The 17,653-nt window shown below is 40.8% G+C and overlaps 1 protein-coding gene across 3 annotated transcripts in view; it reads left to right on the forward strand.

The window, feature by feature from the left end:
• The window catches only part of ETS1 (ETS proto-oncogene 1, transcription factor), a 170,828-nt gene that overhangs the window by 140,925 nt on the left and 12,250 nt on the right, over positions 1-17,653 (forward strand). For all 3 annotated transcript variants that reach the window (XM_058194986.1, XM_058194988.1, XM_058194987.1), the window contains one exon: positions 17,254-17,372. In XM_058194986.1, the coding sequence (XP_058050969.1) occupies positions 17,254-17,372 (119 nt within the window). The remainder of the gene's footprint in view (positions 1-17,253; positions 17,373-17,653) is intronic.

Genomic DNA, 17,653 nt, shown 5'->3' on the forward strand with positions numbered 1-17,653 from the left:
CCCTCTCCCCCCTCCCGACTTCCCGGAACAAACACAAGGTATAGTTAAAAATAAAACAAACATATGCTAAAAATTTTCCCTCCTAAATCAATTATACTCCTGCATTTCTCATCAAATCCTAACCTCCCCCAATACAATCAGAAATAATACATCCTAATCATTCAAAGGCAGTCTGATATCTCTACATCTGATATCTGTTTTGAATATAGTCAATCCATTTTTTCCATTCCTTTAAGTATCTTTCTTGCGTATTGTCTTTCAAAAAGGCTGAGATTTTTGCCATTTCAGCCAAATTGGCAACTTTCAATATCCATTCTTCTATTGTAGGTAATTCTTTTTAATTCCAATACAGTCCTATCAGTAATCTTGCCACTGTTATTAGATTTAAAATCAATTTAGTCTCAAGACCCGTGTGTCATTCTCATTGGCAAGGACAGTAACAATAACACCTCGCCGAATCTAGGTTACAAATACATTGGGTGTGTATCTACATACGTACGTTTAGCCCAAGTAAATAACACCCTTTTTTGATGTACTGTGATAGTTTGGTTCATAAATATGCTAAGACAGTGACTAGGTTCTCACAACACACAAACCACAGATTTGCAGTCCCACACGATCAAATCTAGCACTTGTACTTTCTGACTTTCTGCATATTCCTGGCATTTACAAACACATCACATTAGGGATGCTTACAAGCCTATTAAGACTGGGCATCGTTAACTTCATGCCGCTGATGGAATGAAAGAAGGAGCTTGAAATATATGCCTTGCAGAGGCCATGCATCCCAGGGTTAACAATTAAGATGTATCTCTTTCAAGCTTGTACCTTAAATTGCAGCAGTGAGACAGTTGCATTTGAGACCACACCTGAATGTAATTCTTTCAATTTGCAGAGGGGATAGATAGATAGATAGATAGATAGATAGATAGATAGATAGATAGATAGATAGATAGATAGGTAGGTAGGTAGGTAGGTAGGTAGGTAGGTAGGTAGATAGATAGATAGATAGATAGATAGATAGATAGATAGATAGATAGATAGATAGATAGATAGATAGATAGATAGATAGTTTAAATTTCTATACCGCCCTTCTCCCAAAGGACTCAGGATGGTTCACAGCCAAAGTAAGACAATTAATACAAATTAAAACCAGATTAAAAGGAAAATTTAACGTTGGCAGAATATTTAAAACCAATAAAAACCAATAAATATATATATATGGCTGATAATTTTTTGTGAGTGTGTGTGCACGTATGTGGTGCCTCTGGGGAAGGTGGAAGATAAATTTAGGAGCTATATGCAAGAGGAAGTGGTTAGTCGTTTTAGTTCTGAGCTATGAAGTGTATCTGTGGGTTGTAGAAGCAGTAGGTGTAGGTGAAGAACAGAAAGTAGGATGTTGATTGAGGTTGAATGGAGAGAGAGGCTCCATTTAGCCATGATTGTGGGGTAGATAGGAAATGAATCGAAGAAGTCCATTGAACTGCTTCAGATGTCAGGATAATGCAAGGATGCATGTTCACACTCGCCTTCTGTTGAGTGGAAATAGGGATGAAATCCAGCAGGTTCTGACAGGTTCTGGAGAACCGGTAGCGGAAATTTTGAGGAGTTCGGAGAACCAGCAAATACCACCTCTGGCTGGCCCCAGAGTGGGTAGGAAATGGAGATTTTGCAGTATCCTTCCCCTGCCATGCCCACCAGGTCACGCCCACAGAACCGGTAATAAAAAAAATTGGATTTCACCACTGCACTCAACAGACTAATGAGTCGACTAAGTCCAAATCCAGTCTAAATATCTGGCTGACTGTGCAACTAACCATAATAGATAATTGTTTAGACTAGATTTGGTATTATCCATCTATCAAGTCCTTCCCAAGGAACTGAGGCAGGATGTAAGCTGTTTCAAGTAAAGCTGCCTTATGCAATTGACTGATGGCGATTTTGCCAATGCTAATGCTGTTCAAGTGGTACTCCGGTTACTTTCGGATTCAATTATAAGTACTATCTTTGGTTTCTTTGCCACAGTTCTGTTTGCATTTCTAGGCAAGCACCCCCTCAAATTAACAATTGTTGATTTAAAAAAGACCAAAAAGTCTGGGTAGTGGATATTGTGTTACCTACAGACTGCAGAACAGAAGAAAATAACTGGAGAAAAATCACAGAATACAATGTCCTGCAAATAGTTCCAGTTCTTGATTTGATGATACTAGTTCTGACTTGATGGTCTTCTGTGGATCATATTATTTTGCTTCCTGTTCAGAAATTGTTATACATTATTAGATCATTAGTGTTGTGGGAAACAAGAAGGCAGCAGTGGCTGTGACTCCTGGAAAATCATAAGGATGAAAGAGTTCATTAAAAGTGAGATCTATAAGCTAAGAGTTCTTGGGTTTACTTTGCCTATCAGTTCAGGAGGTGACCTTAGCTAAGTGGTGTTTTTAACTTTAATTCTCTTATAGTCTTTCACTGTAATGTGGAAATGAATATTATAATGCCAGTTTTTCCTCATAAAAATGTTGTAAAATGGAATTTTTGGTATCATGTAATGATGGAGTCTTTGGTATCATGTAACGGGCTTCAGAAATACTGACTTAATCATTGAAAGCCCTCCATTTTATGGGACATTAAGATGCCACTGTGGTTATCTCTGCAGTAAATTGCAAAACAGATCAACAGTCTTGTAGATTTGACTTTGTTGATAGTTTCACTGACAGCAAGATTATTTGTGCGGTTCGTAATCTCCAGTGAGGCACAACCCACTGATGATAACAACTTTGCTGAGAAGGTAATGCTTTTGGTAGAAACCCAATCTGGCTTTTGATGTTTTCTCAAGTTGGCAACGAAGGTGCAACCTTCTCTAGCACCGCTATCTATGCTCCACATCTTAACCGATTTTGGCAAATTGTCAGGGCTACGCAGAAGTGTTGCAGTATTCCCCACCCTATCTTACTTCACATACCCAAATATTTATGACAAGAGCTGATCAAAAAGTTTATAAAAGTTTGTCTGTCAGATCTTCTTCATCAAGCAACTATATATGTTGATGGCTTGGACAGACTTTGAAACATCACCTTCCTAACACACCTGTCTTTTGTTAAATTAGTTCTAGACCAGGGGTCAGCAACTCGCAGCTCTGGAGCCCCATGTGGCTCTTTCATCCCTCTGCTGCAGCTCCCTGTTGCTAGTTGGCTCCGCAATTGATAGGGCTTTTGTTTAGGATAGGTAGAGGAAAAAGGATGCTACGCTGGGAGGAGGCTATGATGAGGAACTGGACTTCCGGTCAGCTCCAGAATTGAATGGGTGCTTCCGGTTAGGACCTTTGTGTCTCTTTGAGTGTTTAGGGTTGCCGACCCCTGTTCTAGACCATCTATAGAAGCAGATGTTTTTCCATAGTTCTTTATTCAGTGCTACCTAGATAGGTAACAAGAGGTACAAGAGGGTAAGAAAGATATTGAATTCTGTAGGGTTGTGTGGAATTAGCCACTGCATATGTAAATGTTGGTTTATGACTTGTTTGATCATTAAATAATGATTTATGGCTTTCTTGAAGCCAGCCAATTGAGGTTACTCAAATTATGGTTAAACAAGGCATAACATAGCACAATATGTAAACTCAACCATTACAGAAGGCACCACCAAAATCCAAACCAAATTCCTGTTGGATCAAACTAGGTTTTTCCTAGCTTGCAGATTACACAACGAAAAGGTGATTTCCAAAATTGACAGTAACAATAACTGCAGCATAATAACTGCTAATTAATAATATTTATAATAATATTATAAAAATAAAAATAATAATTTAAAAAATATCTCAGGAAGGTGGCAAACTAGATCTCTTACAGGCCCCCAGACCTCTTGTTTCTGAGCTACCTTGTAGTTTGGAAAGGATAAAGGATTAGAAGTGATGAAAATTCACTGCTATCAGCAAATGTTCCCATTCTCAAATACCACATTTTTGGATTCCCCCTTCCCCCATCAGCAGGATTACTGATTGATCAGATTGCCCGATCCACAACAAATATGTATGGGTCAAATTCACAATTCATCCCAGCTGCAACATAGTGACCACCTGTACCCGTTGGTATGAATCCTTGCCAGATGGATTCATTGCCCTGGGTTGGCCAACTATGCAACCCAAATTTATGGCGTGAATCACAATGGCAGGGTTCAACCAATGTATTAAACTGCAAAAAATGGTTGAACAAGTACAGGGGCTGGGTAAATACAACACACTGAGCCAAAAGGAAATGAACACATATTGGTTTTGTATGTTGTGCAGATTAGACCAAACAGGGGTAAGACCTGCTCTGACAAAGACCAACCTAATCTGGAAGTTATATCTGGAATATCACAAGTCGGTTTTGGTTTGGATTGTACTTTTGGGAACCATCAAACTAATTCAGAATGGCATCATCCAAGGGAAAATCAAAAACTTTGGATTCATAAATGTCACACATGCCTATTGTACTTCTTAAAAGTTCTAGTGTGAGAGTGTCTTTAGGCTGTTAGAGAAGTACAACAAGTAGATCAGTTTTGGTTCAGTTACTCTAGTGACACCTGCTAGACATTTGCAAATGAGAACAAAATTAGCTGTTAGCATTCATGGTTGGCCAGTGTTGCGATTGTTCAGAAAAACCTTTGAAGAGACAAATGTGTAACAAAATAGTGGTATTGATTTTTAGTGTTGTCTTTTTATTTCACATCCCTTTACTTTACCTCACTTTCATAATGACTATAATTAAATTCCAAGGGAGGGATGTGCCCTTCTCTCTCTCTCTCTCCCATTCTGTTCAGTTTGAAGTAATTTTCTAGAAGGTTGCAAGGAAGCCTTCTCTCATTGAGCATCTATGTAGGTGCTCTAGACCTAGGAGACCCTTCAGAGGCACTCTCTAGAACAGGAGTCGCCAACCTTGGCAACTTTTAAGCTTGACGGACTTCAGCGCCCAGAATTCCCCAGCCAATTCTGGGAGTTGAAGTCCTCCAGGCTTAAAGTTTTATTTATTTATTATTTTATTTTATTAATTAAACTTTTATACCGCCCTTCTCCCGAAGGACTCAGGGCGGTGTACAGCCTTCATTTAAAACAGTTAATATACATATTAAAATAACAATTAAAAAACTTATTCAATAAAAGGCCAAGATTAAAACCGTCCAATTGACCATATAAAATACCCAGTAAAATTACCATTAAAATTTAAAATTTAAAATTTAGAATTTAAAAATCAGGCCAGTCCCGCTTGTATAAATAAATAAGTTTTCAGTTCCCGGCGGAAGGTCTGAAGGTCAGACAATTGGCGTAAACCGGGGGGAAGTTCATTCCAGAGAGTAGGTGCTCCCACAGAGAAGGACCTTCCCCTGGGGGCCGCCAGCCGACACTGCTTGGCGGACGGCACCCTGAAAAGACCCTCTCTGTGAGAGCGTACGGGTCGGTGGGAGGCATGTGGAAACAGCAGGCGGTCCCGTAAGTACCCGAGCCCTAAGTTGCCAAGGTTTAGAACAGGAGTGTCAAACTTGATTACATTGAGGGCCGCATCAGGGTTGTGTTTGACCTCGGGGGGGGGGCATATGGCCAGGGTGGGTGTGGCCAGCTCGACATCACTGGCTCTGTTTTTGCTGGCAGAGGGTTACAGGAGGCCATCGCAGATGAAAATGGCGGGACGTGGGCGGGTGGGACATGCACGGTGGGACGTGGGCAGGTGGGATGTGCACGGCCTCCCTGGGCTCCATTTTTGCTGACAGAGGGCCGTCACGGCCAAAAATGCTCCATTTTCGCTGACAGAGGCACTGCAGCCTGGTCCTTTGCTGTTTCCAGGGCAGCCAGGCGGGCCAAATTAAGCACCCTTGAAGGGCCTTGAATTTGACACCCCTGCTCTAGATATTACTTTACACTCCATCCCCCCAGCCGATGAGGCTTCCATAGGATTTTCTTAAAGCCAAGTTAATTTCAGAACAAGAATGGGAAATTTCAGAGGGGCCTTTATCCGCAAACAGCCCACTCATTTGGGACGAGAAGGGCTTTCTCCGGATGATTTCATCAGCTTTGGCTGATTTTTTAAGGGAGGGTTTTTTTTTCCTTTCCAGACAGTGGCTGATGGGCCATAAATTATTAACATGTAGGTATGTTTGGGTAGGCTAATCATTTACTTAGTCATGTTTCTGCATAGTTGCTTCAGATCCCTTCATTCATTTCCCTTTTGCTGACAGTTTCATGTGGAATACTGTTCCTTAGCATTTTGTCACATAGGAACCACAAACCATGTTATGTAGAAAAGTGCTGCTCTGGCCTTTTAAAACGACAACAGCAGCAGCAACAACAATAAAAATTGCTCTGCTTTGCAAATGACCACTTTCAGAAGCACTACGACATGCTACATCTAAATAAAACCATAAGCATGCAATTTAATAAGTGTGGAAACAATCCATAGAATTAGAAGCTGTTAGTGCTCTAACAGTTCTTCTTCTTCTTCTTCTTCTTCTTCCTTTTCTTCCTTTTCTTCTTCTTCTTCCTTCTTTCCTCCTTCCTGATCTTGACTCTGAAAGATTCTGACAGATTATGGATAGAAAATAACAGAATTTAGTAAACTTCAGTAGTTTGTGCATGGTAAACCCTGCATATGACTGCCTTTTCTCAAAAGCCAGCAGTATTGCTACATTCATAACATCATACAGCAAAGGGATGCTTATGTCATTGACTCTAATCTCTTGAGCCCAGGATAAAGAATCTTTGATAGATGGCTCTCCTGTCTCTGCCTGAACACATGCAGCGAAGGGGAGCTTATCATCTCCTTTGCTTCTTGATTCCAAGGTTGGACTGCTTTAACCTTTAAGGAGGTTTTCCTAGCACTCAACTGAGCCCACAGCTCAATGCACCAATGCCTTCTCTAGTAGAAGGCAGTAGAGGCAAGGCATGTTCTTCCTTTAGTCAAAGGTGTAACTTCTAAGACGATTTGGGACAGGGAACTACAGTTTTAGAGTGATCTTTGTTCAAATAATGCCTGAACAAAGATACACAGATGTTTTGGACTCAGTTCTGGAATTCCTGACCAATCTTACTCTTTTGGCTAACACATCTGGAAATGACAAGTTGGAGAAAGTTGCCATCAAGTGACAACAGAAATCAATCAATCTATCTATCTATCTATCTATCTATCTATCTATCTATCTATCTATCTATCTATCTATCTATCTATCTATCTATCCCCAGAAAGTCTCAATAAGGCTGCTGGTTTACCAGAGAGAAAATACGGTTGTGCTCATATAGCCAGCAGAATCAGACCAAACTGCAAATATGTCGCTGATTATGTATTCAACTTCCCAAAGGGGACTTTCCTCAAACAGGGTTCCCAGTGTAGTCACCACTTCACAATCCACTGGATGTATCATATTTTCGTGGTGATGCTAGGCTAGGATTCCTAATGTGTAACAATCCCCCATTGGCTCTTTCTTGAAGAGCTTCCTTCACCACGATGAAGGCGAGACAAGGGCGTTCATTGTGAATTGCATTTAGCATGTGAGCCACCTCTGACTGCCTCTATTCTTAGTCCACCCTTTTTCTATAGTACAAAGGTCAGCAGACGCTGGGGAAAGAAGCCCTGGAACACTCTTCCTCTTCCTTGTGATGAGCGGAAGGGTTGGTTTCTTGCAAGCCATTCCCAAATTGAACAGGCTTGGTGGAAGATTCTGTTTGGGGCTGAGAAGAGCCTCTCTCTCTCTTTTTTTTTTTTTGATTGAATTTCAAAAGGTTACACCACAAAAGGCAGATTGTTATTTGTGTTCAGAATGCCAACATCAGATGATTTCTCTGTTTCATAATATATAGAATCCGTATGTCTAAATAAAGCCTCACAAAGACACTTTTGAGTTAGCAAGCACACTGCAGACTCTACAAAAATTAATCAAGAGGAGAGGTCTTTACAGACCTCGGATACCAACTTTTGTTTAGTCTGGCTGGTCAACAACGAAAATCCTGAATACATTTCCACTTCACTCGGACTTATTTAAATAAAATGTAATGCAACAATCCCTAGCGCCGCGTAACGGGCGAGCTCCCGTGACTTGTCCCAGCTTCTGCCAACCTAGCAGTTCTGAAAGCACGTAAAAAATGCAAGTAGAAAAATAGGGACCATCTTTGGTGGGAAGGTAACAGCGTTCCGTGCGCCTTTGGCGTTTAGTCAGTGGTGGGATTCAGCCAGTTCGCACCACTTCGGGAGAACCGGTTGTTAACTTTCTGAGCAGTTTGATGAACTGGTTGTTGGAAGAAATCATTAGGGCAGAGAACCAGTTGTTAAATTATTTGAATCCCACCGCGGCATTTAGTCATGCCAGCCACATGACCATGGAGATGTCTTCGGACAGCGCTGGCTCTTCGGCTTTGAAACAGAGATGAGCACTGCCCCCTAGAGTCGGGAACATATGTGCGAAGGGAATCTTTACCTTTTAATGCAACAAGAAGTGTCTGGCCTCTTAATGGTAGACAGTAGATACTTAAGCAGAGGTTAAATAGCCATAATTCAGGTAGATTAAATAATTTCTGGGCATCCAATTGATGGAATCACACGCCAGTTTTAAATCTTACTCATAACATTTGTGTTGCGATGTCTACACTTTCCTCGATAGCCCTCTTGCTTTAAAATCACCAGAGGAACCCAAAACTACTGTAGTTTTTAGATTATACGACGCACCTTTTTCCCCCAAAAAAAGAGGGTGAAAATCTGGGTGTGTCTTATACTCTGAATGTAGCCCCACCCAGGTTCTCAAACAGAGGTTTCAGAGGTTGAAAGAAGCTTCAGAAAAGAAGCCCCCAAACAGAGCTTCAGAGGCTTTTTTTCTGAAGTTCTGTTTTGGAGGCTTTCAGAGGCAGAAAAAAGTTTTTTCTGAAATAGAGCTTCAGAGGCAGAAAAAAAAAAAACCAAGGCACAGAGCTCACAACCAAGGAACCTGTTGCTAAAATGCACCTCTAGGAACAGCTGATTGGGGGGGTATTCCGGGAGGCCGATCCACCTGCCAATCAGCTTTTTTCTTATTTTGCCCCCCAAAAACTAAGATGCGTCTTATACTCCGAAAAATATGGTAACTTTTTAAAAAGGAAACTCAGGATGATTCTGGTTCATGCAGTGATGTTTATGTTCTCTCCCCCTTCTGCTTTGGGTCTGTGACGTCGTCCTATTTGTGTACATCATTTGCCTTTTTTGGGGAGTTTCTTTTCTGTGGAGCAGGAGACAGATGTGGTCCTATTTAAAGTTCAATAATCCCATCAGAGTTTGGCTTCTGTTCTAGGTTCATCAGGCACACGGTTGAAGGAACAGAGAGCTTTATCAAACTCTTGTCTCTTTGGAGACAGACTTCAAGCTGTGCCGGAGCATGTAGAAACTGGTTCCACTAGGCTTGGCAAGGTGTACTCCAGAAAATTAGCACTATTTATGTTGCCAGAAGGGACGCAGTAGCTCAGTGGCTAAGATCGAAAGGTTGGCAGTTCAGCGGTTCGAATCCCTAGTGCCGCGTAATGGGGTGAGCTCCTGTTACTTGTCCCAGCTTCTGCCAACCTAGCAGTTCGAAAGCACATAAAAAATGCAAGTAGAAAAAATAAGGACCATCTTTGATGGGAAGGGAACAGTGTTCCGTGCGCCTTTGGCGTTGAGTCATGCCGGCCACATGACCACGAAGATGTCTTTGGACAGCGCTGGCTCTTTGGCTTTGAAACAGAGATTAGCACCGCCCCCTAGAGTCAGGAATGACTAGCACTTATGTGTGAGGGGAACCTTTACCTTTACCTTTATGTTGCCGGAGCTAAGGAAACTCTGGGTGTAGGAGAAAGAATGGCAGTTAAAAAGTGGAGTTAAAAGGGGAATCAGCCTAGATTTCCTACATAGCCACAAGCGAGCTAAGTCCAACTCCCTTGAATTCCTGTTGACCCTTATCTATCACCAAGCAGTTGCCTAACTATTAGTTGAGGAGATTGTTGTGCTTAGGGATGAGTATGAGTGGCAATAAATTTAATTGGACTTTCATATGTGGACCTGGTCTTTCCTGCTTGACATTAGACAAGATGATCTATGCATTCTCGCACATTCTTAGGTGCTCCATTTGTTAGTTTCTGGCTATGTAGTTTTCCTCCCCATGTTTTATTTATTTTATTTATTTTATTTATTATTTTATTTATTTTATTTATTTTATTTTGTCATAACAATATACACAAGCATCACACAAAAAGATTATATAATATATGAACATATATATGAGGAGAAACAAGGAAGTATAAGCATATATATATATATATATATATATATATATATATATATATATATATATATATATATATATATATATATATATATATATATATATACATATATATATATATACATATACAGGGAAAGAAATATTAGGACAGGAACGGTAGGCACGTTTGTGCTCTTATGTTATTTCTCATTTCCTCCCCTCTTCTTAATTGTTAAGATATACAGCACAGTTTCCATCTAAGCCATGTAGGAGAATGAAAAGCCAGATACTATTGTGCTACCTCAATGTCTGTGAATTTCTACGCATTCCTTCTTTTGATCCATGTCTGTAAATTTAATAAACGAGTAAATTTATTCCAGCTCAGGAGAGCTGGGAATATTTCCATGCTAACAAGAGACATACTTTTTGGGCAGCAGCTTCACCAAATGTTGGTAAACACGGCAGAAGGAAACTGAAATTGAAAAGGAATGATTGGAGTTGACCTTAAATCAGGGGTGAAATGCTCCCAGTCTGGACCGGATTGTGCGATCCGGTAGTGATCTGGGCTGGTAGTTCGGAGAACCGGTAGCAATCGCGATGCGAGGCTCTGCCCACCCACCCAGCTGTCATTACTTCCTGGTTTTAACTAGGAAGTAATGTGTTTTGTATCCTCTGCGCATGCGCAGAGGGTGTGCGCATGCATGGGACACGTGCCTGTGTGCAAGTGAAGGGCCGCATGCACTTCCAAACTGGTAAGGAAGGAAAGTAGATTTAACCCTCTCCTTAAATATAATTGTGTTGAGTGTCTGAACAGGGACACTGAACAATGTAGAAAAATAATGGAACAGCGCATCACATCTGACCACCTAGAGAGGAAACCACTGTTGTATAAAAGAGAGAGTTTTAAATGTCAGATCTATTCCAAGTATTGCCAAAAGACTATTTAAAGAAGAGGTGAGCAACTTGCACTTCCCTTCTGAAGCCTGGGTTGGACCCCAGAGTCTGCCAAAAGTAGTAGCTCAGCTTTTTTAAAGGGCCAGGAGGGGAAACTCATTCAAGATATGGGAGTACCTTTACTTAATTAGGCTGCAATTCAAATCAAACCAAAACCAGCTTTGAAGAGAGTTATAGATCTCTGTGTTAAGATGCAACCTTGGAAAAAGTGCAAAGAAGAGCAACCAAGATGATTACATCATCAAAAAAGGACAACAAAGAATGTTCTTTCTGCGCCAACTCAGTAAACTCAAACTGCCCAAGGAGCTGCTGGTACAGTTCTACAGAGGAATTATTGAGTCTGTCATCTGCACCTCTATAACTGTCTGGTTCGGTTCTGCAACCCAACAAGAAAAACACAGACTTCAGAGGATAATTAGAACTGCAGAAAAAATAATTGCTACCAACTTGCCTTCCATTGAGGACCTGTATACTGCACGAATCAAGAAGAGGGCCGTGAAAATATTTGCAGATCCCTCGCATCCTGGACATAAACTGTTTCAACTCCTACCCTCAAAACGACGCTATAGAGCACTGCACACCAGAACAACTAGACACAAGAACAGTTTTTTCCCGAAGGCCATCACTCTGCTAAACAAATAAGTCCCTCAACACTGTCAGACTATTTACTGAATCTGCACTACTATTAATCGTTTCATAGTTCCCATCACCAATCTCTTTCCACTTATGACTGTATGACTATAACTTGTTGCTGGCAATCCTTATGATTTATATTGATATATTGATCATCAATTGTGTTGTAAATGTTGTACCTTGATGAACGTATCTTTTCTTTTATGTACACTGAGAGCATATGCACCAAGACAAATTCCTTGTGTGTCCAATCACACTTGGCCAATAAAAATTCTATTCTATTCTATTCTATTAGGGGACTGAAGGCTAAAACATACGAACGGTTGCAGGAACTGGGCATGGCTAGTCTAGTGTAGAGAAGGACCAGGGGAGACATAATAGCAGTCTTCCAATTTCTGAGGGGCTGCCACAGAGAGGAAGGGGGTCAAGCTATTCTCCTAAGCACCTGAAGGCCAGACAAGGAACAATGGATGGAAACTGATCAAGGAGAGATTCAAGGAGAAATTTTCTGACAGTGAGAGCAATCAACCAATGGAACAGAAGTTGCCTTCAGAAGTTGTGGGAGCTTCATCATTGGAAGCTTTCAAGAAGAGACTGGACTGCCATTTGTCAGAAATGGTGTAGGCTCTCCAGCTTGGGTGGGTTGGATTAGATGACCTACAAGATCCCTTCCATCTCTGTTAATCTGTTAAAGATAGTTTTTCCAATGTAGGCAGTTATGATTCATGTAAGTGGCTAAAGGCAGGTTCCTCTGCATGCATATTAGAGGAAATCAGAAAAAATACAAGTCAACACGTTTTTATTTATTTACCAAATTTCTAGACTGTCCATCTTGCTCACAGAGCTTCTTTTCAGCCAATAACAAACTTTCTGGTTTTTAGAACTTTCATGCTGCTCACACCGATATTTTCAATCTAAGAGCAAAAGAAGATAGGGAGAGGAAAAAATTCATTTAAAGGAATAATTGTTGTTGGTAATTATTTATTTAAAACAATGCAGAGGCTGCCCAACTCCAAACAATTCTAGGAGGCCCTCTAAATAAAAAAATGTAAGAACGACTGAAAAAGAAATGGATCATAAACATCCAGAAGGCAAGTTCCCTATTATCAACAACTAATCAAATTGAGTGTATTTATTTATTTAATTTACAACTCATAGTTACACAACCATCCATTTTATAGAATGTGACCCTGGGCTGCATGCAACAATAATAATAATAAAATATCCATACCCTCATACCTACAACTGGATTTGTGTTTTGTAAGCTGTTTCTTGGTTTTGATTTAGCATGAACTCCACTGCTATGATTCGTAAAGGATGGTTTAGTGTGCATCGTGACTTCTTTAGCAAACTGTTTGTTAGCCTGTTGTGTAAACTTCTGCCTATTTAGAATAGAATTGGAATAACAGAGTTGGAAGGGACCTTGGAGGTCTTCTAGTCCAGTCCCCTGCTTAGGCAGGAAACCCTACACCAATTCAGACAAATGGTTATCCAATCTCTTCTTAAAAACTTCCAGTGTTGGAGCATTCGCAACTTCTGGAGGCATGTTGTTCCACTTATTAATTATTCTAACTGTCAGGAAATTTCTCCTTAGTTCTAAGTTGCTTGTCTCCTTGATTAGTTTCCACCCATTGCTTCTTGTCCTGCCCTCAGGTGCTTTGGAGAACAGCCCGACTCCCTCTTCTTTGTGGCAACCCCTGAGATATTGGAACACTGCTATCATGTCTCCCCTAGTCCTTATTTTCATTAAACCAGACATGCCTAATTCCTGCAACCATTCTTCATATGTTTTAGCCGCCAGTCCCCTAATCATCTTTGTTGCTCTTCTCTGCAGTCTTTCTAGAGTCTTTTTTACATCATGGCGACCAAAACTGAATGCAGTATTCCAAGTATGACCTTACCAAGGCATTTAGGATCGAGTCAGTAGTATCTTTGTTAGCATCATCCCAAAATGGCACTGAAGAAAGTTCAAGGTTTTAGTTTCTTCAAAATTGAAGGTGAAGAAGATGGGGGAAAAAAAGTCTAAAAACGAATTGTATCTCCTGCCAGACTTCCCTTGCTTGGAGCCTAATCTGATTTTTTTCCAAGAAGAAGAGAACTATTAAAGCACTAAGTGATTTAATAGGGAGATTCGTCTCCTTCCACCAACAATATCAGGGCTGGCTCTCCTTATATTAATAGCCACCAACTGGCTCCAAGTTTGTTTGGGTTTTTTGTTTCCCCTGTTAACTCAGTGAGATTGTGCAGTTTGTTCCTGCATGAACATGCCTTGGAAGGAGGCCAGTAATTTTCATACCTGCCTCCTTTTTATCACTTCTTGGTAAACACAGCCAGGAACAAAAAGTCAAGGTCAGGAGAGGCAGCAGGCAAGACTGCGGAGGCTGGAGCCTGATGGAGGTCAGGTTTTGGTCAGGAGTCTTTTGGCAGGTGGGAGAGAACAGCTGCTCCTCCCTGGGCAGCGGATGCCAAAATCCTGTCTAGGTAACTAAGACGTAAACTCTAAACTGGCATACAAACATCCCATTGATTTTCCTATTTGGCAGCTGCAATTCCAGCAGGATCCTACTCTTTCATTGAGGCACAAGTTTGTAAGACATCCTGTGAACCTACTGGGCATGTACAGCACAGGGATATTATCACAAGCCTTGTGGCAGCTCTCAGGAACCCATTATAGTGGAGTTAAAATAAGTGAGCTGTTAGCTGTGAGACAAGTTAGGACAAGGGTCAAAATTTGGACTATCTTATGAGAGATGTGGACAGTCTCCTCAACTTGTCAGAATAGGTTCTGTTATTACCGGTGAGGTTAGCAAAAATGTTTACAAACATGTCCGCCAAATGTTGGTAGGTAAAGGTAAAAGTTCCCCTCGCACATACGTGCTAGTCATTCCCGACTCTAGGGGGCGGTGCTCATCTCTGTTTCAAAGCCGAAGAGCCAGCGCTGTCTGAAGATATCTCCTTGGTCATGTGGCCAGCATGACTCAATGCCAAAGGCGCTTGGAGCGCTGTTACCTTTCCACCAAAGGTGGTCTCTATTTTTCTACTTGCATTTTTTATGTGCTTTCAAACTGCTAGGTTGGCAGAAGCTGGAACAAGTAACAAGAGCTCACCCCGTTACGCAGCACTATTATTTATTTATTATTATTTATTTATTATTTTATTAGATTTATAAACCGCCCTTCTCCCGAAGGACTCAGGGAAACAATGTACAGTTAAAATAAATTAAAAAACTTATTATACAGTGTGGCCGAAATTAAAATAGTTAAAAATCTAAAAGACCCCAAGTTAAAACTAAAAAGAAATTTAAAATTTAAAACTAGACAATTTAAGAAAGCCCCGCACGAACAAACAGATATGTTTTCAGTTCGTGGCGAAAAGTCCGAAAGTCAGGTATTTGACGTAAACCAGGGGGAAGTTCATTCCAAAGAGTAGGGGCCCCCACAGAGAAGGATCTTCCCCTGGGGACCGCCAGCCGACATTGTCTGGCAGACGGCACCCTGAGAAGGCCCTCTCTGTGCGAGCGTATGGGTCGGTGGGAGGCATGAGGTAACAGCAGGCGGTCCCGTAAGTACCCAGGTCCCAAGCCATGGAGCGCTTTAAAGGTGGTAACCAAAACCTTGAAATGCACTAGGGATTCGAACCACTGAACTGCCAACCTTTTGATCGACAAGCTCAGTGTCTTACCCACTAAGTCACCGCATCCCAAATGTTGGAAATGTAATCAAATACCGGGCACATATTATCACATGTGGTGGATGTGCCCAAAAGGAAGAAAAAAAATCTGGACATAAGTATATATGTGGTTATAAAAAATGTTAAGGCAGAATATAGATTATAAGCCAGCACTATTATTGTTAGGCCTCATACCAGAGAAATACGATAAAGGGAATGTATATTTAATATTACATATTTTGACAGCATCAAGAATTGTATTTGCACAATACTGGAAAAACGAGGAAACACCTACAGAAGACGATATAATAGATAAAAGATATAATTTTTTAAAAAATATTAGAATATGCAGAAATGGATAGATTAACACTGAAGATAAAAGAAAAAGAAGACTCAGAGTATTTTCAAATTTGGGACTTGTTCTATCAATGGTTGGATAATAGAGGTAGAAATTAGGAACCTAAAAAGCATTACTATGTAAGCAAACTGATTCAGACAGTATGCTGCTCGCTAAGCATTTATTGTATGTAAAAAGAAAATATATAAATATGTGGGGTTTTTTTTTAAAAAAAAGAATAGGTTCTGCTATTGATGTTCGTTTGTTTGATTGATTCAATTTGTATAGCCACTCATCTCAAACCCATGATTCTGGGTGGCGAACAATCATATAAAAAAACAGTTAAAACAGGACACAGTAAGAAACTAAATACAAACAGCAGTCAAGAATACAAGTATTCTACAGTTTCATCATATCTAGGAAACTGGGATTTTCATGCACTTGGGTTCCCACGCCCGGTCACATAGCCAGGTCTTTAAGACCTTCTGAAAGGCCAACATGGTCTGGGTCATCATAATCTCAGGCGGAAGGGTATTCGAGAAGCAAGTGTTATGGCAAGAAAGGGCATCTCCTGGTCCTTGACATTCCTTGACTGATGGGAACCAGATGCCCATCTTGCTGGACCAGACTGAACAAGTAGAAAGAACTGGAAGAAGATGGTCCCTCAGATAACCTGATCCCAAGCCATGAAGGCACCTTGCAAGGTGGGCCTTGTTTGGAGAAAAGCAGGTCTCCAAGGAACTTCAGAGAACCTCTTTACTTGGATATCTGATGACACAAGGAGCCCATTGGAAGATAAGCCATAGCCATAGCATCAGTGGTGGATTTTTTTTACTACTGGTTTTGTGGGCGTGGCTTGGCAGGCGTGGTGTGGCTTGGTGGGCGTATCAGGGGAAGGATACTGCAGAATCTCCATTCCCTCCCCATTCCAGGGGGAAGGATATTGCAAAGTCTCCATTCCCACCCCACTCTGAGGCCAGCCAGAGGTGGTATTTGCTGGTTCTCCAAACTACTCAAAATTTCCACTACCGGTTCTCCCGAACCTGTCGGAACTTGCTGAATAGCATCCCTGCTTAGCTTCTATCATCCTGTCTTTCAGGCTTCTAATGAAGATACAACTTTACCAAGGTCTTTCTTGTGTGAATGGTTTCCCCTCCCACCTTTCTAGCCTACCAGTTTAGAGCACATGTTTGAATACTAACTCTTTCTAATTTATTGCAGTGTTATTCTTGGATTTTAATAATAACATTTTGCCTTCACTTCCCCAGTTTGATTTCAGGGAAGGAGAGTAAAAGACATGCTAAATAAATAAACAGTGAAACAGCTCTAACCTGAATGTGGTTTCCTCGTTTCTAATTTGTTCCTGGGGACAACATTTCCCTTATGGGTTTCATTCCTAGGATACTTATCTGTTTTCTCTCCCTGTTCCTCTGTCATCTTAGGTAGTGGACCTATTCAGTTATGGCAATTCTTGCTGGAACTTCTGACAGACAAGTCCTGCCAGTCATTCATTAGCTGGACAGGTGATGGCTGGGAATTTAAACTTTCTGATCCTGATGAGGTAAGTATAAGTTTAATCTGGACTGCACATGTGGAAGCCCTAAATCAAATTCTTATTTTTTTTAAAAAAATATATTTGTTAATTGAATGCATTTTAACAAGATAAAGTGCAAATATTTAAAAAGAAACAAAATAAGGAAGAGGAGAGGAGAGGAGAGGAGAGGAGAAAGGAAGGGAAGGGAAAGGAAGGGAAGGGAAGGGAAGGGAAGGGAAGGGAAGGAAAGGAAAGGAAAGGAAAGGAAAGGAAAGGAAAGGACGGAGGGAGGGAGAGAGAAAAGAAAG

The sequence above is a fragment of the Ahaetulla prasina genome, chromosome 9 (genome assembly GCF_028640845.1).
Source record: "Ahaetulla prasina isolate Xishuangbanna chromosome 9, ASM2864084v1, whole genome shotgun sequence".
NCBI lineage: Eukaryota > Metazoa > Chordata > Lepidosauria > Squamata > Colubridae > Ahaetulla > Ahaetulla prasina.